The sequence below is a fragment of the Dermacentor silvarum genome, chromosome 7 (assembly GCF_013339745.2).
Source record: "Dermacentor silvarum isolate Dsil-2018 chromosome 7, BIME_Dsil_1.4, whole genome shotgun sequence".
Lineage (NCBI taxonomy): Eukaryota > Metazoa > Arthropoda > Arachnida > Ixodida > Ixodidae > Dermacentor > Dermacentor silvarum.
Window position 1 is genome coordinate 6884961 of NC_051160.1, and position 24057 is coordinate 6909017.

Here is a 24057-nt window from a genome sequence, read left to right on the forward strand (position 1 = left end):
CGAACATTTACTACTTTGACAGTATCTATCTATCTATCTATCTATCTAGCCGCCTACGTCTTTGTGCTCTCATGCTCCTTTCGTTAACTTGGTATGTACCAAAATTGGCATACTATGACAAGAGTATATCACGCACATAAATGATATGCCATGACGTGAATGTCATGACGTGCGTGTCATGTAGGTCATGAAACAGCCGCCTACGTCTTCGTGCTCTCATGGTCGTTTCGTTAGCTTGGTAGGTAACAAAATTGGCATAGTATGACAGGAGTGTATGACGAATATAAGTGATAGGCCATGACATGTCATGACATGGGTGTCATGTAGGTCATGACAATGACCCAGCGAAAAAGATTAACACTCAAAAACCACTGAAATGGGTTCGGGCGTGGGCACTAAGTGAAGGAAACACTAAAGGATGACGGTAGAAGTCGTAGTCATGACCATGACTGAGCAAAATGACAATGACTCAGCGAAAAAATATTAACACTCAAAAACCACTGAAATGGGTTCGGCCATGGGTACTGAGTAAAGGAAACACTAAAGGATGCTGGTAGAAGTCATAGTCATGAGCATGACTCAGCAAAAATGACAATGACTCAGCGAAAAAAGATTAACACTCAAAAACCACTGGAATGGGTTCGGATGTGGTACTAAGTGAAGGAAAAGGCTAAAGGTTGATGGTCGAAGTCATAGTCATGAGCAGGACTGAGGCTTTCGCCTTAAGGTCTCTTAGGTGTAGCTATAGGGACTCCCGAGGACTCATGACATGCGTGTGATGTAGGTCATGAAAGAGCCGCCTACGTCTTGGTGCTCTCATGGTCGTTCCGTTAACTTGGTAGGCTCACCGCACACTGCTTCGCATAACATCGATTCCCACAGGGCATGGGATCTGCCGGCTTTTTGCATTTCAGTTCTGCATTTGGAACATGACCCTTAAAGTCAACAACAAATGTAGTAAATTTTTCCGATAAAATAACCCCACATCGCTATTCATCATTAATGTCCGCCACTTGAAGTAATCAAGCTGCACGTGACCAAATCGAGATACTGAGAACAGGCGGGTTTTAAGCGTCTACAATTTTACGACCTTCTCAGTTGAACGAAGTAATTCTAAGAATCCCATCGATTTAGCTAATTAAATCGAGGTTTAAGTGTATTTGCCTAACAACACAGAGAACCACAAAAATATGGAGGTCATCAACTGTGGCAGAACGAGGAATGTCTCAGACCGTGTACTATAGCTACTCTTTATTAGGTTTTTTCCGCACGTAAAAACACATTTGTCCAACAACGATCAACTGCCTTGCTCGCGTTTCCTTTCTTGAAAGCTCTGAGCTCCCTGCTTTCCTATCAAGAATGCTTAGTACCTTGATAACGCGCATGCCGTTCGTGACCTGAAAGTACCGGGCGTGCGAAATTTATGACGACTATTGTTTGGGGACAAGGTAGGCTCATATAAGATGGTGCAAACCTTTCTTAGAGTGCATGCAACATTGTAGGTACGTGCATAAGGCTCATCATCATTCTGATGATTATGATCGGCGTCAAATAATTTGTAAGAACTATTACTGATCGATAAGTTAACAGGAAGCAAGAACTTCATATTATGTTCCCATTGCAAACAATGGCCCTATCCCCCTTCGTGGGCACGTGTCATAACCATAAGTCGAAGGAAGAACAACAAAGCGATATCACCCGATTCTTGGCCGATCCCCCATAGTGGGTACAAGCCACTCTCGAAGGCAAGCAAGCAAGCGATATGTTTGGATGCGAAGATGAGAGCGAAGAGAAGGGCGCTCTGCGCGGCTGGCAGCCCAGCGGCTGGTACGAACTGCTGCGCTGCTGCCCCTGCACCCGATGGCTCCTACCGAAGGGCTGGATGCTCCGGCTGGCGGCTTCCCGGTGCCCGCTGGCGCGGGCGTCGCTGGTCAGCTTGCACGACGGCGCGGGTCGCTTGCTGGACGTGCGGAGGGTGGCGCATGACGGCACCTTCCGGCACCGCGGTGTCCGCTTCTGCTGGGACGGCGCCGCCTTCCGCGTGAGACGGCTTCGAGGAGTGCCTCGAGACTCATTTTTAACCTCGACCTTATTGTCATCTAAGCAAATTGTAACTCGGGTGTTGCACAAGTGGGAACTGACAAGAGTTTCTTTCGCATGATATGACACACACTGAAATATTGTGACCTATTCGCCACGTGACGTAAGTTAAAACAAAACGTAAAACGGCATCTATTGCCGCGTCATCCCAGAAAGTCCAGGGGGAATTATTTGTAGCTTTTAATTCGAGTGTAGAAATGATAAGCTAGATGGGAAATGAATGTAGACGAAAAAACAATTTGCCGCCTGTGGGAGCCGAACCCACAACATCCGCATTGCCTTGCAGTTTATATATTGCGTTTCCTATAGCCCCTTTACTACGGCGGTCTTTCAATAAAAAGAAAGATTCGAACAACTTCGGCACTGGTCGGTATCGAACCTGCGTCCCCGAGCACGGCAGCCTCGAGACGATCGACCACGTACGATCACGGGCTGGGCAACCAGGAATTAATTCTCAGCATTAGCGCGCACCCGTGCGACACCAGTGCACCCTCGGAGACCACGCAAAATGAAGGGGTCCTTGCGCGCGCGCCATCGGATAGCGCGGCATGGAGGAAGCGCGCGAGAGGAGCTAGCCCGGCTGCAGTAAACGGATCATGCATGGCGCGTTTCGGCGGTGGCTATTTCACTTCTCTCTATTGGTCTTAAAAACAAATCATGCAAACCGAAAACAGTGACTATACGTTATAAAGTTGCATCCTCTCAATAATCAATCTCCCAGCACCAAATTACATTTGCACCACCACTTGACTGTCAGTCGCATTAACGACGATAAACATCCCCAAAGAACGATTTCCGCCAGACATTTTTTATTGCAGAAGCGTAATCTACTAATACGTACAGCTCAATTTGCTTTTCTCTGTACTGTCCCTTTAACCGAGAGAAATTCTGATTCTGACGTCATGTGTAGCCGTCCAGTGACATGTGACCGCATTATCTCTCACTAGGAGAACCACTGCGCGAACTCAACGCAGTGAGTGCGAATGGAATTAAAACACAGTAGACAACGACAGAGAATTGCGTTGATGGAATGATGGGATTGGCAAATTTCTAGGTAGCTTGGGTACGGTTGACGCAGAACAAAGCGTAGTAAAGTCCCCGGGGACGGGCCTTGTGCAGTGGATGACTGTTTGCACCCAATCTAATTCACAAAACCCTGGCTCCTCCAGAAAGAACGGGGCTTGGACGGTGGCCAGCTGACCTGCGGTCAACTCGTCGCCAGCACCGGAGTGCGCTCGGATCGGAGGTCAGCTCTGCTACAGCAACATGGCCTGAACGAGTACACTTCCGTTGCGCGACACTCTAGGATCCCGGGGACACGATGGCTGGCGGTTGGATCCTTCCTGTGGCTGCTGCGAAGTCATTACTTAACAGCCGGTGTGGCAGCCTTCGTAGTCATCGCATTCTGGCTTTCCCAAACCTGCGAATGCTTAATAAGCAGGTTCCGCACCCGCCGTGTCGTCCACTCTCCCGCAACCCTAGCTCTACCAGCTGCCGAGGAAGTCGAGTCCAGCTTGCTGGTTCCCGGCGACGTCATCGCCTTGAAGCAGGGCGACAGGGCGCCCTGCGACGTGGTGCTGCTGTCCGGCGACTGCGTCGTGGACCAAGGCGACGTGGCATTGCCCCGCATGGCCGCTAGGTGGCCTTTAAGAGCGCCGGCGTGCGAACTCTTCAGTATCCACATGCACCGAACCAGCGTCATCCTGCACCCTTCCAGAATCACCTGCTCTCGGGGACAACTCCGCGCCGTCGTTCTGAGGACCGGTGCCGCCACGGAAAGCGCTGCACAGTGCTCACGTCCGGAATGGCCCGAATACGAAGAAGGGCTCGGGCCGGCCCAGTGGGCAGTGGCGGCCGTCGCGTTTCTGCTCTCGCTACTGTTCTGGCTCGGCCGAGACCGCTTCACGTGGGACGAAGTGCTCCTCCGGGCGCTCAGCCTTCACCTGCTGCTGTTCCCTCCTCGAGCGCTTCTCGCCAACTGGCTTCTGGAGAAGATCGCAGCGTCGGCTCTAGCCGCGGCTGGAGCGACGAGTTCGCGAGGCGCCCTCCTGTCGGTTGCCTGCTGGGGAAGAACGAGCTCCGTCGCCATCGACTGTGTAGGCGCGTTGTGCGAGGTCGAAGAGAAGTTGGCCGGAGTACTTCCTGCGGGATGCCACGGTTTCGCGCCTATTGTCGCACGCGGGCTATCTCAGCTACCACGAGGACACCCGCTTCGATGGGCAGCGGCAGCCGTGGGGGCGGCGCTCTGGAAGGACGGAAGTGACGCCACGGGACATCCGTACGAAGTGGCAACTTTCGCGGCCGCAGGTTCCGGCCTCAAAGCAGATGGCGACGGCTACGGCTTGGACACGCCCCCAGAGCCCCCGGGACCACCGTTGAGGCTGGCTCCCTTTGTGAACCCCTTCTGGAGCACCCAGCGCCTCGACGAAGACCTGAGGGAGACCAGTGACCCACCAGATGTGGTATCATCTGGCGTTGTAGAGGTGAGCCGAAGCTGCGAACCGCCATGGACCAATGACTGCTACGAAGGTGGCAAGGGAGATAATAAGCCTCGCGCTCCCTCTATCAGTACCGTCAGAAGCCAATGTACTAGCCTCAGGGAACGGCCGTCTTTACCCGAGATTCCTCAAGTACTGGTGCAGGCGCCTACGAGCCGTTTTGCTCTGTGTCCAGCCTTGTTAGCCGGTGCGCGGGCAATACGGCGCCTTTCGGGCCAACTGGCAAACAGTTGCCCGCTGTGTCACAAGAAACGGCCCCCTCCACCGGCGCTGGAACCTTCAGAGCCTGTCACGCCAGAGTTGCCAGAACCTACGACGTGTAGCAACGACACGAAACCCGTCATCGAAGAGCACCAGGCACTGCCACAGGAGTTGCTCCGTGAGAGGAGCGAGTGTCGGCGACTGCGCGTGCTAGAGTGTGAGCCCCGTCGCGCCGGCAGGGATTGGACCACGGTCTTGTACGAAACCAGAAACCACCGAGAGACCGTTTGCGTCGGTAGACCGGGTGACGTATTCCCGCTGTGCCAAGGCGATCACCCGGCGCCATGCAACGCAAAAGCCGTGTCAGCGTCGTTTCACGAACGCGGTTTCGGCATGGCCGCAATCGCTGGTAGACGCTGTCTTGACGAGGATTGCCGCGCTGACACCGCGAGAGACTTCAATTGCGAAGGTCTGTTGTTATTTGAGCCTGTGATGAAACCGCAAGCTGCTCCTGCTGTCGAAGAACTGCGGCGCATCGGTCTGCGCCCAGTGGTCATCGACGAGGCAAACGTCTACCGCTGCATCGCCGTAGCCCGCAGCACTGGTGTTGTGCTGCCCGGTGAGCCACTTTTGCTCGTTGCGACCCGCAAAACTGTGTTCGGAGGCCCCGCCGTCGACATTCGTATCCTGACGACGCCCTCGCTCTTCGAGTTACTGTCACCAAAACAAAAAGTAACAGCATGCAATTCATTCGCAATTGTTATTTAGACTTTGCTTATATAAAGACGACGTATCTATATACCGTCCACGTCTGCCGGAACACAGTCGAACCTCGTCATAACGAAGTCGCATTCGACACGGAAATACCTTTGTTATGTCCGATATAAGCATTTATTTGTTTGACGCTATCAGCGAGAAACATTTCAAATTTACTTCGCTATATCCGTGTTATATCGCGGCTCGACTGGCTGTACCAACAAAACGGCATGAAGAGCTGGTGGCGGCACCTTGCGACGCTGCCACAACACGCCACAAGCGTATTTTATGCAGCATGACTTCACAGAAAAAAAAATTGAAGGAATATTCGTGATAATTATGCCGCTACCAGACGTATGCATTCGCATATAAGTGGAATGCTGTCAGTGGCTGCGGCAAACATTCTGCACGTTTATATTAAACACAGTGTTATAAGACGTCGCCACCAGCGCTGCAGTTCGCCTGTACCTCATCTGGTATATGTGCAGGCGTACACGCACAGCCAGCCAAATGCTTAGCTATAGCTCGCGCGAGCGCCAGCTTTTGTGAAACCGAACGCCTTATATGTTGGAGTGAGTTTGCGAGACGATGGAGGTAATGCTCACAAAGTTGTCATCTACTATCTCGCAAATTCGCTCCAGCGTAAGGTGCTGGGTTTCAGAAAAGCCGGCGCTCGCACGGGCATAAGGATTTGGCCGGCCATGCGTGTTCGATCGATCATATATACTGCGCTCGATCCTTCTGTGTCTCTCTTCTTGTGTGGTGTCCTGTTTCCCAATTTCGTGCAATTAGCAATCAGTCAGTATACGTGTCCGTCTCTGCTATGCTAAACCTGTCTATTAAAGGCAAGCTCTTGGGCGAGTTGGTGCATGATTAACTTGAAAGAAAACGGGGGGGGGGGGGGGGGGGGGTACCAGCGAGTACACAAGGACGCATACACAAGGAAAAGGTGTTAGACACGGACGGACGCTAGACTTTCAACTCTTGAAATGTGCATTGTCTTTCATATCGGAAATCAGAAAGATAATTGTGTCAGCGATACGTCCTTGTCTTAACAAACAAGGAACGTACCTACCTAGCGGGTAGATAAAAGGTGATCAAACTGACATTTACAGATGTCTCTTGGGAAGAGTAGAACATGCGCATGCATCGGATGTTGTGTGCGGCAATGCAAATTCCCATAAATTACAGTTGAAAGTACAGCGTCCGTCCGTGTCTAACGCCTTCTTGTGTACACGTCCTTGTGTATTCGCAGGTACCCCCCCCCCCCCCCCCCCCTCTTTAAGTTAAACATATGTAGTCACATACGGAAGACGGCGACGTCAGCTGTTGCAGGCAACCCCGCTGTTGCCTGGAACGACCGCGGGCGATCCAGGCAACAGCGGGGTTGCCTGCAACCGCGGGCGGTGATGCCGTTTTCGGCGCAGCTGCTTAATGTAATAACACCGTTCATACATACTCCACGAATGCAAAACCTGCATTCCTGCATGTACTCGTATGTCACTGGTGCAGGTAGAACATTTTTACAGCGCAGCCAATCAGAGCTTCGGCAGCAGACTAAATGGACATGCCCACTAGGTGCACACCGAGAAAACCTCCTTGGTGCACCCTTACAGAATACCTTCCCAGGCCTGTGCACTCTGCTTTATGATGTCGTGCTACTAGGACAGAAATTTTTATTGTCAAGCCCGGCGTGACGAAATCGGTGACGTTGAAATCCCCGCGGCTTACTCGGGAGCGTCTCCATTAGATTCTATCACTTACTTATTCTTAGACCGTCAAGGCAGCATCACGTCACGGCTCGAAGTTCACCGGCCTTGTGCTATCTAGGAGGCGTTGGCCAAGCGTCTCAACGCACTCGCTTGCCCGCGAGGAGTTCATAACTCGAAGGACCGTTCAGCGGCGTTCAATTGGACATTCATGCCTTCGCATTCACAACTCGTAAGAAGTGCTTAGGTGTCCTCGGATTTTTTGTATTTCATTTCAAGGTGCCCTCAGCCAATCAGAACTTCAGCAGAAGACGAAATGGGCATGTCCACTAGGCGGACACTCGCAGAATACTCCCCCCCCCCCCCCCCCTACTATCTAGGAGGCGCTGGTTTAGCCCACAGGGTAAGACACTCGGCTTCTGAGGGTGGGGTCGTACATTCGAAACTCATTACCCCCAACGTTTTTCCTATCGAATTTATTCTGTTCCTTTAATACATTAATTTCTTTATAACGATTACCGAGGCGCGGTTAGAACGCAGGCGAGAGCTTACGTGGACAAGGAATGCGCTGATAACACAGGCTTCCGAAAGCGAGGGTGACGTGGCGTCGCGGCAACGCCCTCTCCCCTCACGCAACACCTGACGTGCTATTGCAGAAGCAGGCATTTCCTTTCGGCTGCTCTGCTCTGTCGAGGCGCGGTCTTTGATTTGGCGCCGCAGCCAATGGGAATTTAGGTGCCGTTTTTGGCTTGTCCAGAGGACAGACGCTGGCTTTTTCGCTTAATGAGCCATTTGACGTTTTCGCATCAAAAGAGCGGTTTTAAAGCGAAGCATCCTTTGCCCATTTTACTGGGTTTGTAGTGGCTGTCCGGCTGTTGTTCGGTCAGTCGCCGTCTCGGCGAAGAAGGTTAAAGGTTAAATGTTCGCCGAATTGAAGTACCAGGGAATGGGCTTTTGTAACCCTTGTATGCTGACCAAGTATGCGCACCTCTGTTCTGCGTAACAAAAAGTTCACTTCATATAATTTGAACATATAATGTCAGCTAACAGTCATCTCTAAAGCAAGTAGATCTGTTAATGCAATCGTGAAATATATTAAACAGATTATTCCATTTACTTTATTTTTTTTCGTGTGCCGCTTTTGGCCAATCCTCCAGAGTGGGTTTGTCCCATTATGACACAAGAGGTATACGGAATCCCAAAATGTTGCTTGGTTCGCGTCGTGCTTTTATGTGGAAACGCTAGCTGCCATCACCATTCTTCCCTCGACAATAATCATATACATCGTCTTCATCTTTGTGCGATCACTGCTTAGACTGTGCATCCTCCTGATTCGGAGTTTGCATTTCCGCATATCTTGTGTATAAACATAAATATTGCATGACAATAAAGTTGTGACCTTTGCGGTTTATAAACACAAACATTCGATGAGATTACACGTTGCATATCATGAAAGCAAACAAAATTGTCCGCCTCGCCGTTAGAATTGTAAAGCATTTAATTACCGCTTGGCTTCACACTGATTCCAACATGGGCGTTGGATCTGCATATTTACTGTTTGCTCGCTTAGAGAGCATGCAGCGGCCTTCGTCGGTAATCGAACACGCACGCACTAAAGCGAACAATAATTTGATCTGCATTAGTAAATCACCCTTACTAAAATGAAGCCACTCTCTTACCGTGAGAGGTGTTGCATATTAGTATAAGCCAGAAACGAAAGAAGGGTGGCGAGTCCAGAGTTCTATTCCCACTCCATTCCGGAAAGATCCCCGTTTAACTCATTATCCCCGTCACTCCATTTAACTCCTCGGAGTAGTGAGAGTTGGACCATTCCCACTCCTGGAGCGGCTGAGCTGATGCATTCCACTCCTCCAATTACAGTATATGTAACGCTTTCTCTATAAATGTTTACTAATTGAAATCTTAACAACGTTACAAATAATGCTACATACCATTGTTTCTCGTACGTATTATTATTCTGTCCCTTTGAAAAGCGAACGAATTGTAATTTGCAGGACCATCCTTTTTGTTTCATATGTAGTGGCGTACTTTCACAGGCGTCATTTTTTTTCCGGCACACCTCTGTTATCACGCCTCCTGGGTACTAGACCGTGCGCGAAACAACATGATGCGCGGACCAAATCCCTGTGGACTCACGCAGTGTGCAACGTATGCGACTTCGTTTTTGGCCTCCATCCATGTGTCGTAAACCAAGCATGCTCTTGCTAAATCGAATCATTCTTGGCAACTAAAATCTGCTGTATTTAAGTGCACTTAAACCTTGTAACACAAATAAATGTTTCCGAGTCTTCAGAAGTGCAGAATACCACGTTGTGTATAATGACCGCGGCAGAAGTAATCACCTACAGGTAGATCCTGAAAGATCCGGTATTGAGAAAAAATTGCGAAATTACAAAACAATTTGCCAAATCTAGTTTAAGTCAACTGGGAAATACACCCCTTTTGTAGACGCGCTTAAACGAAACATTTGTAGCGCTCCGGGACTATGTGCTCCTTCCTTCCCTTCTATTCCAGAATCTCTCATTCTATTCCCGTTCCACCTGCCTGACTGGTGCCATCTTTCTTTTCCCATTTCATTACGGGTGTTTAAAAACGTGGAATGATTCTGGAATCATTCCAGCGTTGCCACTCCACAACTTTGGTGGCGACGCCGCCTTCAAGTTCCCGCACCAGCTCGCCGTGACGTCATGGATTTTGACGGCGTCAGCTCGGGCCGAGTAGATCTTTTATGGGTAAAGATTGACTACCTTCTATTCTAGAGAGGCAAAAGCTTAACTGGGAATGACGTCACACTGACGCACCGGTACTGGGACGTCAGCGCGAAATTTAATTGAACTTTGACTTTCATTTTCTCTTCTAATGACCAATCTACCCTATTCAAAAATCCATATGCCCTATAAAGCCCGGCCCACATGGAGCGAACTTTCACGGCGAACTTCGCGCGGCCTGCACCAGCGCGGCGGATCGCCAGCGTGCCGCCCTCCCACATCTAATGATCCGATATAAAACATGTAGGATCCCATACAAAAACTTGTTTTTCCCATATGTCATATGATGTTATTGGATATAGGTGTTATGGGGAATACGGGGTTTTTTCAGTAGGGTATAAGCGCGAAAATAAACAGTACAGTTCCGAATGAATACTGCTTTAGTGTCCCCTTAAGGTCAACGATGGACGAACACGGGAAAAGGTTCTCCGCCCAGAGCGAATGTTTCGATAAATTGACGTTTGTTCAGGCCCACAGTGTAAGACATATCTTACGCCCTGCGCCGCGGGTACAACTTCCCCCATCGTGGATCAATTAAAAGTATCCACTTTTCAATGCAGGAAGATGGTGTCCGGCGCGCGGAGAGGCTCCACTACGCTTTGAGCTATCGCACGCTCGTCGTGCTGCGCGAGCACTTCCCGGGTCTGCTGTCATCGGTACGAGACTCCGTGTCCGTACTGGGAGGCCTGCCCGCAAGCAGGGCTGCGTCCGCGATGCGACAGCTGGGAATCCAGACCGTATGTGCCGGCGCCACCCTAGGCCAAGCGGCGAGCCAACATGGCGCCATCGTCGTAGGGTCGCGCCCAATGGCCTCCGCTGGCGTGCGACTCCGTGGCCGACGTTCCTCGGGTGGCGCTGGCCGCTCGATGCGTTCTCGGCTCCCAGGGCGTGACGCTGGACTACGTGGCGCTCAGCGTGTGCCTGCAGGCTTGCGCCCTGCTGGTGCTTTACGCCCAGCGCGCCACCTTCACGGACCACATGCACGTCTACCTGGAGCTCGTCGCATGCGGCGGCCCCACGGTGGCTCTCGCCACCTCGCATCGCTCCGAGGAGCGGCCCCCGCCTCGCCAAGACGCGCCGGCATTCGTGCTGCACGCGCTGTGCTGGCTGGCCGCGCAAGTCGGCCTCCTCGGCCAACTCCACTGTAGGTGCGTACGAGGACAATCACAGTTTTGTGCTAATGGCTCCGTTGGCTCTTGCCATCTTCTCTGGCCGAGCTGGACAGCAGTGTGACTATTCCGCGCTAAGGTATAGTTTGCGCTTAAAAGCAAGCGTATCTTCTAACAAATTATACGGAGTGATCATTTTTAAGTTTTACGGACATTTTAAAGATCGCCTGTGGCAGATAGCATAATTCTTGTCTTCGAGCTGTAATATTCGAAGAGGCGGACATTACTATAGCACGAGAAATCGAAACACATATTCAACTAATTAACGAAAAATGCACTAATAACGGCACATGTTGCAATTCACAAATCGTAGCCAGTGAGTTTGCACGACGTATCCCCTTGAAATGAATTTCCAGGATTACACCAGTTTCGAGGTATTCTTTCCGAAAATGTGGGACGAAATACATGGGTTTTCCAGATACTTTTTCTTTGTGTTCTTTTTTTTTATCCTAAAGGTCCATCAGGCATAATATTGGGGGGGGGGGGGGGGGAGGGGGGGGCGAATACATATTGGTACAATGAACACCGAAAATTTGATGCGCGCAACAAAGATTACAGCGGTGCTAAAATTTTGTGCAGTACTCCTAGAAAACGTCATAGAGAAACACTTGTATAAAGAAGTACAGGTACAGTTCCTCATTTAAAAAAGTTGTCGCAGTTTCACCTGAAAGGTGAAGCATCAATTGCGATAGCAAATTTGTAGAGAGCTATACGGAGTAATGATATTAGCTTTATCAGCTGTATAAACTTGGACATGCAGCAGCACCGGCAACGCGCAGCAACTGTTGTCGACGCCGTCGGCGTTTTGCCCGAGTTCGCTCAAAACGCGTGCAGCGTTGGTGACTGTTGCCGGAGCCTTTGATATAAATAGGCACTTGGTGCCGCAGCTAAACGTCGCCTCCCTTCCCCCCCCCCCCCCCCTTCCACGGCCTTTCGTGCGTCAGAAGAAGGCGCGTTTGCTCTACATATATGGTGATTGTAAAGGAGTAAAGAGACGCCTACTTCTGCAGCCCTTAAGGGAGCACGGCACAGAACGCGCGTTTGTTCTCCGCCGTGCGTTCACTCCCCGTGAAAGCGCGCGTCCCTCGCGCCCTTTCACTCGCACATACAGCGTTCGGTGGCGCGCGGCGACGATTTCATCTCCATTGACGTCATACGGAACCTCACGGCGACGGCGACGGCGACGCCGACGACAGAAATCTGCTTTGGAGTGTCCATATAATTGCTATCGCAATAAAAGGTAGTAAAAGACAAGAAACACTGGCATTGGAAAATACAAGGCAACAATTTGGAATAGCAAATACACAAGAATAAAAGGATTACTTGAAAACAGCATGAGGAGTTAAGCAAAGCATGATGTCAGGTACATGCCATTTGACAGGGATGGAAACAATCCGGAACATTTCTGTGTTCATGTTCACGATCTTTTCGTAACCGAAAGAAATTGGTTCAGTGCTTCTGAAAATTTATCTGCATTGACTGAACTTTGTAAGAGTGGCCCAAGCGTGGAAAAGCTACAGCTGCTGCCATTATAATTGTTCTAGTTTAAGAAGTATGGTTGCGATAAATCTTTGGAAAGAAAATCGAGAAGCTTTCCGCCTTTTTTCTAGTGATGCAGAGGTCAAGGCTGTTGTTAATTTTCGATTTACTTGAATAGGAAGAGTAATCCGATACGATAAATCTGGCGGCTTTGTTTTGTAGCGACTCTAATCTCTTGATGAGGTATGCGTGATGAGCGCTCCAAATAGCTGACGAATATTGAATTTTATATCGGACGAATTGAGTTGTAGGCAAGAAGTTTTGTATCCTTGTTAGCTTGGCGAAGTGCGCATCTGAGAAAACCGAGAGTCATATTTGCTTTCCCCCAAAGACAGTCAATGTGTATTCCACGACAGATTAATTGTTAAATAGATCCCAGCAGATCGATGTCCGTAGACCAAGAACGCGGGCCGATCCCGAAGATAGTGCAATACCGGGCAGACCTGCGGCGGAGGTGAATCAGGCATCAAGCACTCCGCCAACTTGCAAAAATAAGTTTAATATTTTGGGTCCAAATACAACCCGTATAGATATTAAGCTGATAAGAACAGATACTAAATTTTGACCCGCGTCGGCCATGTCTACGTTCGCACCACACACGTGTACACCATCCCGCGCATTCAAACTAGTGCCTACCAATCTGGGTGTCCTCTGTCTCCTGACGTCATGCTCTACGTAGGCTCCTTTCCTCAGTTCTATTCTGACTGTGAATGGTAGGCCGCGTGTTGTACGGTCTGAAGAAGAACAGCGTGTGTACCAAGAACGACGGCGTGAACAGAAAAGGGAATGGGCGCGGCGGCGGCGGCGGAAGGAGAACACCGACGATGAGCGGACGCCAAGCGTGCTGCCCGCCAGGACCGCTAGGGGGAAATAAATGCGAACCGTCCATTTGGCCCCGATCCCGCAAACTTGGAACGTTTCACCGGAGCAACGGTCAATCGCCACATACACAGCTTCGCTGGTCATCCACCTTCACAGAGTGGAATGGCCCTGAATGTTTCTTATTCAAGCACCTTTAGATACCCCTGGTAAACCACTGTTAGCCTTTAGTCTCGATGACGACCTTTTTTGGAATGTAGATCTCCTGCAGTCTTTTCACAAGATTACGAAACAACGCCCAATTTTCTTGCACAGAGTGATATTCATACCTTGACAAAAAATCTGAATAGAATTCTTTCATTTCGTTTTCTGTCTTGTCAGAATCAGCTTTGGAAAAATCGTATATTTCCTTAGTTCGGGACTGTTGTTAATTTATTTTGGCTTTAAATCGACAGCGAATCATTCTGGGATCACTTATCTGTTCCATAACATTTGCAGTAGCATGTTCGGGTTGCTTTGTAAGCAACAATCAAGGGTTGCATCACCACGTGTTGGCGTAGAAATCAATTGCGGTATTTGAAGAGAGAGAGAGAAAATGGCAGGGAGGTTGCGTTATTTGAAAGAATGTTAAAGAATTTTAACAAGTCAATAAGGCATTCCTGAGTTTTGCCAGTATTAGTTGGTGGGAAACAGAAGCAATTGATACCAGGGTAGTTAAAATCACTTGCCAGATAACGTATCTGTGCGTTAATGTATTTGCTTTGCACATAAGCTATCACATCGTTCAAATCTATAACACTGCTCGCATGAAAATTGGGGGGGGCCTTTAACAAGCCCCTATGATGACCGCTATACATGCTGTAAATAGCTCACGACATATCCTGTTTAAAGAGGACTATCAATAAAAAGAGGCTTTGATTGAATGTTTCTTACAGCGATCAATACGCCACCTCCCTTCCTATGCAGTCTATCTTTGCGAAAAACAGAAAACGTGTTAGATGTTCACTGGCATAAATTTCTGAAGTTAGCCATGTTTCAGTTTTATTTCTTGTGCTTCAATGGATAAAATAGCGTTTTGTTGAGAAAGTAAGTGGAACAACAGTACACTTTTACGGTGAGTTTGACCAAGTTGGTGTCATTCTGGAAATTCTTTCCAAGTGGATAAGCCTTGCAAACTTACTGGCTACAATTCGTAAATTGCGTTATGTGACGTAAAGTAATTAATTAAGAAGTTAATTCGTTATCTTTTGTTAATTAGTTGAATATGTGTTTTGATTTATCGTGCAAGTAATGCCCGCCTGTCTGAAGAATACAGCTCAACAACTAGAATTAGGTTATCTGCAAAAGGTGATTTTTAAAAATTCCGTAGCAAAAAGTGATTACCCGAGCCTCGTATATATCGTTGTATACAATCACATCAAGCCAAGTAGGGCTGCATATTACAGTTGGTTATATACAATGTTTTCGATTACGCCCTGTTATGCAAAGGCACACCTTTGAAACCGGACAGAAACGCACGTCGAGCCCTGTGTGGAGTGTTTCCGTATTTCCACATAAAATAGCGCGTAATCTAAACCAACACATGAAGCCAACAGATAATGAAAGGAAGGAAAGCATGATGTATTTTAAGAAGAAATTGAAATGTATAAATGGTAAAAGGAAATGGAAGTGGACGAAAAGACAACGCACGCACACTTGTTGAAAGAGCGCTGAACCTCTATACTTGTAGCTCCCTTATATAGACACAAGCGCCAGAGTTCTCTGCAGTAATTTGGCCGGCTTGCGCACTGCTTCGTAATCTACATATACACAACGGCCAGACTGGGATTAGTGTGTGCGTATCCTGTCCGTACCGCCTTTCATCAGGTTGAAGACGAGCGCGAATAACACACCGGAAGCAACCACGTGATCGAATGCCGCTGTGTGCGCCATTAGCAGACAAACTCGCGGCACGTTCAGTATAGGTACATACCTCACACAGCGCTTGCACGCGACGTCACTGGCTCATAGGCGCCACGGACGTCTTGTGTGACCACTATGAACAGTGGTCACGCAAGGGATTTCTTTGGAGATCAAGTTACTACAAGGGCTTGGACGAAGATGAGACTCCTTGTCGAAACCTTGGCTGCAGCGACATTGGACCATTGTTGATCGCTTGCACTCCATCTTCCTGTGATCTTCCGCCTTGTTTGGCTTGCAGTGAATTTAGATCCACGTGGATTGTACACCGCTTTTGGTGGTAAGCAGGGGACGTACTTCGGCGATAGTATCGCCTCGGCGACACTATCGCCGTGAGGCGTGCGCTCATTGGCTGGATGAGCAAAATTGGATGACGTCGTGCTCAACCAGCCAATTAGCTAATCCAGTTTTGCTAAAACAGCCAATCAGCGCGCGCGTTGGCGGAGGCGTGGCCAAGGTGGTGGTATCGCCAAAGTGGATCGTTTCGGAATACGGCCTGATCAAATGAAGATTCACCTTTTCAGCATGCTAGCGGTGCACGAAACATGGCGCTGGTGATGACGTAAATGCAGGCTATATATCGTTAGCCTACAGAATAATCTCTTATCAGATGACGGTGCGTTCGCACCTTCGTCTGGTACACTCAGCGTAGCACTGATACAAAGAAAAAAAAAAGCTTTATTCAACACGGCCCCATGCCCGGGTCGATCGAAGTGGTCGCTTCAGCTCGAGGCCAACTTCAGTGCCGCCTATAGAAAATACACGTAAAACGCAGAATTCTTTTTATGAGAAAGCCACTGCACCAATTTGAATGAAAGAGAAAGTTAAATTCTAGTGACTGTAGGAAACAGAATTTTGATTTAGTTTCGCACGAATGGCTGACAGCAAGGTTTAGCGTTGCGCTTGAACTCCTCGGACCGTTTTCTCGACTAACGCGGACGCGACATACGCAGCTGCGTCAAACTTTGTGGCACCCTTAAGAACATTGCCACGCTGTGTGTAGGGCCTGCAATAACAGCGCACAGGCTTCACTACGCTGCCCGTAAAGAGCTGCGCCAGTAAAGCTGCATCCCGGGCACCAACAGCCATAACCGTTGGACAAATAAAGTTTATTCATATCCTAAAGCTACATCACTTTCAGGTTCGAACAATAATATTGCGTCGCACTGTATTTAATAGTGTGAGGAGACTTAAGGTAAACGCCATGCGCCGTGAATGTTGTTTCATGACAACTCTTTGCGGGAAGCCATTCTCGAAAATTCGGAGGAATAATTCAGTCAAGAACGTAAGATCTGAGCAACATTGGCGGTTATATGGTATAGCATATACCTTGCATATACGGCATACATAAGCTAGTGGCATACATACACCTAAATATATACAGATCATAATGCAACGCCAAAGGCGACGGGGAAAATTCGCCGGGAGTGTCCATATTTTTTATTTATTTACAGATACTGCAGGCCCTTCTCGGGCCCATGCAGGAGTGGATACTTACGATACAAACAAGAGAAGTAAATTTAAATCAAGTACTTGACATAGTTGCAAAAATATAATACATACAAAAGTCGAAAAAAAAAACATGGCAATACACTGGACGTAGATGACATAAATGAATGCTCGAACAAGGGAATATCATCAACTCGGATTTCATGTCATCAACTCATCATTGATACACCAATAAAAAATTGATGCACGAAGTTTACAAATCCGTACCTCTGCACCAAAAAGTGATGTCGCAGACTGTATCCGTTAGCACATCTAAATCGGACAAGCGTCTGCGAAGAACTAAAGATGTGCCTGCACCACACAGAGGCTGGTACGCGCGCCTGTCCAAGCGGCTGCAGCGGCGACTGGACGCCAGCGTGCTGTGCCTGCTCGCGTCGTACCAGCTGCCCCTGCTGGCTGTGCAGCTGGCCGCCTTCCGCGGTGGCAACAGGCTCCGCCCCGTGGCCGTCGCCTGCATCCTGCCCATTGCAGCCACCACAGCCCTCATGTTTCCCTGGGCCACGTCGGCCTCTCTCGCCCTGGGCCTGCCTCGGTGGCCCAGAGACCGGGACACGCTACTGCTCAGGATAGGCATTGTCCTGGCCGCGCTCCTCAACCTGCTAGTTGACTCTCTGGCGCAGCTATTCGTGGCTCCCAAGTTTCGAAGCGACGCGCAGCCCACCGTCGATGATACGATGCGTGTTCCTGTCGCTGAGACCCACATCGGGCGTATGCCTCCTGGATCACGCGCCAGCAGGGCTCAGTGAACCGAACATGAAAATATTCGGATGTGACGATGTGTGCCTTCCCGCTGATCGACATTGCAATATGCGCTTGTTAGTAGTAGTCAACCGAACATGAAATGATTTGAATGTGAAGATGTTTAACTTCCCGCTGGGCGAAAATGCAATATAAGCATGTTAGCAGTAGTCAACCGAACATGAAATGATATGAATGTGAAGATATTTACCTTCTCGCTGGTCGAAAATGCAACATACGCTAGTTAGTAGTAGTCAACCGAACATGAAAATATTTGGATGTGAAGATGTTTAAATATACGTTTGATAGTGCCGGAACTGTTTAGATGAGTGATCATGCAAGATGGAAGCTTGGCCTAGTTGGTTCGAAATTGGGAATTGTTACCGGACACTAAAGTAAAATATTAAGTTAATGTCGACTATTAAAATATTATTCCATAAACCTCGCAGCACTTGTTTCGTGCCAAGAAATAACTTAATTTAAGAAAAAAAAATCGCGTCTGAAGGGTCCGCGTACCTATAGCGCCAATCTCCCGCCCCCGAGCGCGGAGTGATGACGTTGCAAAAACCGATGATGATGTTAATTGGCATCCCCTTTGAAACGGGCGGTGACAAGTAGTCACCTAGCCTGCTTGATTTAATCCAGTTTTACTACATCTATCGATATCTAGATTTTTGCCCATCTGATCTCGATCTTAACTTTCTTATTTAAAACTTCTATTACTATATTGTACCATTAGCTACGCTTGCAATGACTCCGGTTCCATCAATCTCTTCCCTGCTTAATGTTTTTTTGCACCAATACTACTTTAATCGTCTCGTACTTATCTTGACTGCTGACCAGTTATTCCTTCAAACTTCTTCGAATACTCGAATGTAGGTGGACATTCCCTAAAGGTTTCGCTTTGTGAATTGCATGACGATGCGCTGAGTCGTTTCCGGGCTTTCTGTCTCTCTCTGTTTTTTTTTTTTTTTTTTTCGGCACACACACGCCTCATCCTGTGGCGCATATTATTTGCTCCAGTATGTTTTTTGCCCTCAGGCAGCCAGCTAGGGCCTCAAATAGCAAGGCGAAAATCTCCCTTTGCGTTATCATACAAAATTTCCCTCCTGGTTTCTTTGTCACCGTTTTTATAAATATTCATGGTCTTATTTGTTTCCATCCATTGCATCCAATTTACTGTCGCTGTGTCTCACTTCTTTCTATGGCTTTTAGTTGTCTACTAACACTTTCAATTACCCTGCACTTGGTTGCCAACTTTATTGACATCCGCCGTGGTGGATTGGCTTTGGTGTTGCGCTGCTAAGCTCGAGGTCGCTGTATCAAATCCCGGCCGCGGCGGCCGCATTTCGATGGGAGCGATATGCAAAAACCCCCGTGTACCGTGCACGTTAAAGAACTCCAGATGAGAACAAAATTAAACCCGGAGGCCCCCAATACGACGTGCCTCATAATCACATTCTGGTTTTGGCACGTAAAAAACCCCAGAATTCAACTTTCTTGACCTCTTCTTCCATTCTGTGTCCATGCCCTTGAGGTACAGATATTTCTGCACTTTAGCCGGCCATTTTTCTTTTTTCGTCCAGCTTCCTGAGTCTTTCTTCAAAATTAATCTTCTTCTGCGCTTCTCCGGCTTCAAAAGAAGCCCAACCCATATCACCTTCCACTCCCTAATTTGTGGTTTTACCATGGGCGCCCTAATCCAGTCGGCCCTCTGGAGTCTGGTTAATCTCAAACCTCGGCAATATTTCTGAGTTGTAGCAAAGAATCGGATTTGCGAACGTTAGCTCTGGTACCATCAATTTTCTTTCCAGATTCCTCGCACCACCTTGTATTCACCTCGTAGCCCCAAAGTGCTTTGCTCCAACAAATGCCGTCAGTGAGTAGAACGGCGCTAGACAAATAGCGCTACGGTTTTTCTTTTTGCTCATAAAGTCACCGGAACCTGACTTTATTTGCACAAGACGCAAACGCGCAGTCATGGAGAAACCGAGCCATGGACACAGTGTTGGATTCGCCCATGCAGCTGTTCTTGGCAACCCACGACATCACATGTACGTGGCATTCTCTGCTACTTGAAGTTTGTGCGAGTTTCGCGAGTCAGCATAACCGATGCAGCGCTATGTGATATGCGCCAGACACGCGCTTTATAGAGAGGTGACTGATCCCGGCTGAAGACATTTTCGTACGCTATATAGGCTTACCATGTTTCAGCGAAAACCAATTTTCCGATGTGCGTTTATTCATGCCATGAATCCACGAGAGCGTGTGCACGAGCATGTGGAGTGATCCATGCGCCAGACAAGCGCTTTATAGAGAGGTGACTGATCTCGGCTGAAGGCAACATTTCCATGGGCTATAGGCTTACCATTTTTCAGCGAGAACCAATTTTCATATGTGGGTTTAATCATGCCATGAATCGACGAGTGCGCGTGCATTAGCATGTGGAGTGATGCATGCGTCAGACAAGCGCTTTATAGAGAGGTGAGTGAACTCGGCTGAAGGCAACATTTCCATGGGCTATAGGCTTACCATTTTTCAGCGAGAACCAATTTTCATATGTGGGTTTAATCATGCCATGAATCGACGAGTGCGCGTGCATTAGCATGTGGAGTGATGCATGCGTCAGACAAGCGCTTTATAGAGAGGTGAGTGAACTCGGCTGAAGGCAACATTTCCATGGGCTATAGGCTTACCATTTTTCAGCGAGAACCAATTTTCATATGTGGGTTTAATCATGCCATGAATCGACGAGTGCGCGTGCATTAGCATGTGGAGTGATGCATGCGTCAGACAAGCGCTTTATAGAGAGGTGAGTGAACTCGGCTGAAGGCAACATTTCCATGGGCTATAGGCTTACCATTTTTCAGCGAGAACCAATTTTCATATGTGGGTTTAATCATGCCATGAATCGACGAGTGCGCGTGCATTAGCATGTGGAGTGATGCATGCGTCAGACAAGCGCTTTATAGAGAGGTGAGTGAACTCGGCTGAAGGCAACATTTCCATGGGCTATAGGCTTACCATTTTTCAGCGAGAACCAATTTTCATATGTGGGTTTAATCATGCCATGAATCGACGAGTGCGCGTGCATTAGCATGTGGAGTGATGCATGCGTCAGACAAGCGCTTTATAGAGAGGTGAGTGAACTCGGCTGAAGGCAACATTTCCATGGGCTATAGGCTTACCATTTTTCAGCGAGAACCAATTTTCATATGTGGGTTTAATCATGCCATGAATCGACGAGTGCGCGTGCATTAGCATGTGGAGTGATGCATGCGTCAGACAAGCGCTTTATAGAGAGGTGAGTGAACTCGGCTGAAGGCAACATTTCCATGGGCTATAGGCTTACCATTTTTCAGCGAGAACCAATTTTCATATGTGGGTTTAATCATGCCATGAATCGACGAGTGCGCGTGCATTAGCATGTGGAGTGATGCATGCGTCAGACAAGCGCTTTATAGAGAGGTGAGTGAACTCGGCTGAAGGCAACATTTCCATGGGCTATAGGCTTACCATTTTTCAGCGAGAACCAATTTTCATATGTGGGTTTAATCATGCCATGAATCGACGAGTGCGCGTGCATTAGCATGTGGAGTGATGCATGCGTCAGACAAGCGCTTTATAGAGAGGTGAGTGAACTCGGCTGAAGGCAACATTTCCATGGGCTATAGGCTTACCATTTTTCAGCGAGAACCAATTTTCATATGTGGGTTTAATCATGCCATGAATCGACGAGTGCGCGTGCATTAGCATGTGGAGTGATGCATGCGTCAGACAAGCGCTTTATAGAGAGGTGAGTGAACTCGGCTGAAGGCAACATTTCCATGGGCTATAGGCTTACCATTTTTCAGCGAGAACCAATTTTCATATGTGGGTTTAATCATGCCATGAATCGACGAGTGCGCGTGCATTAGCATGTGGAGTGATGCATGCGTCAGACAAGCGCTTTATAGAGAGGTGAGTGAACTCGGCTGAAGGCAACATTTCCATGGGCTATAGGCTTACCATTTTTCAGCGAGAACCAATTTTCATATGTGGGTTTAATCATGCCATGAATCGACGAGTGCGCGTGCATTAGCATGTGGAGTGATGCATGCGTCAGACAAGCGCTTTATAGAGAGGTGAGTGAACTCGGCTGAAGGCAACATTTCCATGGGCTATAGGCTTACCATTTTTCAGCGAGAACCAATTTTCATATGTGGGTTTAATCATGCCATGAATCGACGAGTGCGCGTGCATTAGCATGTGGAGTGATGCATGCGTCAGACAAGCGCTTTATAGAGAGGTGAGTGAACTCGGCTGAAGGCAACATTTCCATGGGCTATAGGCTTACCATTTTTCAGCGAGAACCAATTTTCATATGTGGGTTTAATCATGCCATGAATCGACGAGTGCGCGTGCATTAGCATGTGGAGTGATGCATGCGTCAGACAAGCGCTTTATAGAGAGGTGAGTGAACTCGGCTGAAGGCAACATTTCCATGGGCTATAGGCTTACCATTTTTCAGCGAGAACCAATTTTCATATGTGGGTTTAATCATGCCATGAATCGACGAGTGCGCGTGCATTAGCATGTGGAGTGATGCATGCGTCAGACAAGCGCTTTATAGAGAGGTGAGTGAACTCGGCTGAAGGCAACATTTCCATGGGCTATAGGCTTACCATTTTTCAGCGAGAACCAATTTTCATATGTGGGTTTAATCATGCCATGAATCGACGAGTGCGCGTGCATTAGCATGTGGAGTGATGCATGCGTCAGACAAGCGCTTTATAGAGAGGTGAGTGAACTCGGCTGAAGGCAACATTTCCATGGGCTATAGGCTTACCATTTTTCAGCGAGAACCAATTTTCATATGTGGGTTTAATCATGCCATGAATCGACGAGTGCGCGTGCATTAGCATGTGGAGTGATGCATGCGTCAGACAAGCGCTTTATAGAGAGGTGAGTGAACTCGGCTGAAGGCAACATTTCCATGGGCTATAGGCTTACCATTTTTCAGCGAGAACCAATTTTCATATGTGGGTTTAATCATGCCATGAATCGACGAGTGCGCGTGCATTAGCATGTGGAGTGATGCATGCGTCAGACAAGCGCTTTATAGAGAGGTGAGTGAACTCGGCTGAAGGCAACATTTCCATGGGCTATAGGCTTACCATTTTTCAGCGAGAACCAATTTTCATATGTGGGTTTAATCATGCCATGAATCGACGAGTGCGCGTGCATTAGCATGTGGAGTGATGCATGCGTCAGACAAGCGCTTTATAGAGAGGTGAGTGAACTCGGCTGAAGGCAACATTTCCATACATTTCCATGGGCTATAGGCTTACCATTTTTCAGCGAGAACCAATTTTCATATGTGGGTTTAATCATGCCATGAATCGACGAGTGCGCGTGCATTAGCATGTGGAGTGATGCATGCGTCAGACAAGCGCTTTATAGAGAGGTGAGTGAACTCGGCTGAAGGCAACATTTCCATGGGCTATAGGCTTACCATTTTTCAGCGAGAACCAATTTTCATATGTGGGTTTAATCATGCCATGAATCGACGAGTGCGCGTGCATTAGCATGTGGAGTGATGCATGCGTCAGACAAGCGCTTTATAGAGAGGTGAGTGAACTCGGCTGAAGGCAACATTTCCATGGGCTATAGGCTTACCATTTTTCAGCGAGAACCAATTTTCATATGTGGGTTTAATCATGCCATGAATCGACGAGTGCGCGTGCATTAGCATGTGGAGTGATGCATGCGTCAGACAAGCGCTTTATAGAGAGGTGAGTGAACTCGGCTGAAGGCAACATTTCCATGGGCTATAGGCTTACCATTTTTCAGCGAGAACCAATTTTCATATGTGGGTTTAATCATGCCATGAATCGACGAGTGCGCGTGCATTAGCATGTGGAGTGATGCATGCGTCAGACAAGCGCTTTATAGAGAGGTGAGTGAACTCGGCTGAAGGCAACATTTCCATGGGCTATAGGCTTACCATTTTTCAGCGAGAACCAATTTTCATATGTGGGTTTAATCATGCCATGAATCGACGAGTGCGCGTGCATTAGCATGTGGAGTGATGCATGCGTCAGACAAGCGCTTTATAGAGAGGTGAGTGAACTCGGCTGAAGGCAACATTTCCATGGGCTATAGGCTTACCATTTTTCAGCGAGAACCAATTTTCATATGTGGGTTTAATCATGCCATGAATCGACGAGTGCGCGTGCATTAGCATGTGGAGTGATGCATGCGTCAGACAAGCGCTTTATAGAGAGGTGAG

The 24057-nt window shown here is 48.2% G+C and overlaps 1 protein-coding gene and 1 pseudogene across 1 annotated transcript; one reads left to right on the plus strand and one right to left on the minus strand.

The window, feature by feature from the left end:
• Positions 1-1762: 1762 nt before the first annotated feature.
• On the plus strand, positions 1763-18134 carry LOC125946809 (uncharacterized). Its single transcript, XM_049670877.1, is given in 5 exon segments — positions 1763-2041; positions 3270-5531; positions 10614-10860; positions 10862-11201; positions 17353-18134. Coding segments are annotated over 5 exon segments (3570 nt in total). The 3' UTR covers positions 17795-18134.
• On the minus strand, positions 13162-13340 carry LOC119459764 (U2 spliceosomal RNA; annotated as a pseudogene).
• Positions 18135-24057: the final 5923 nt, after the last annotated feature.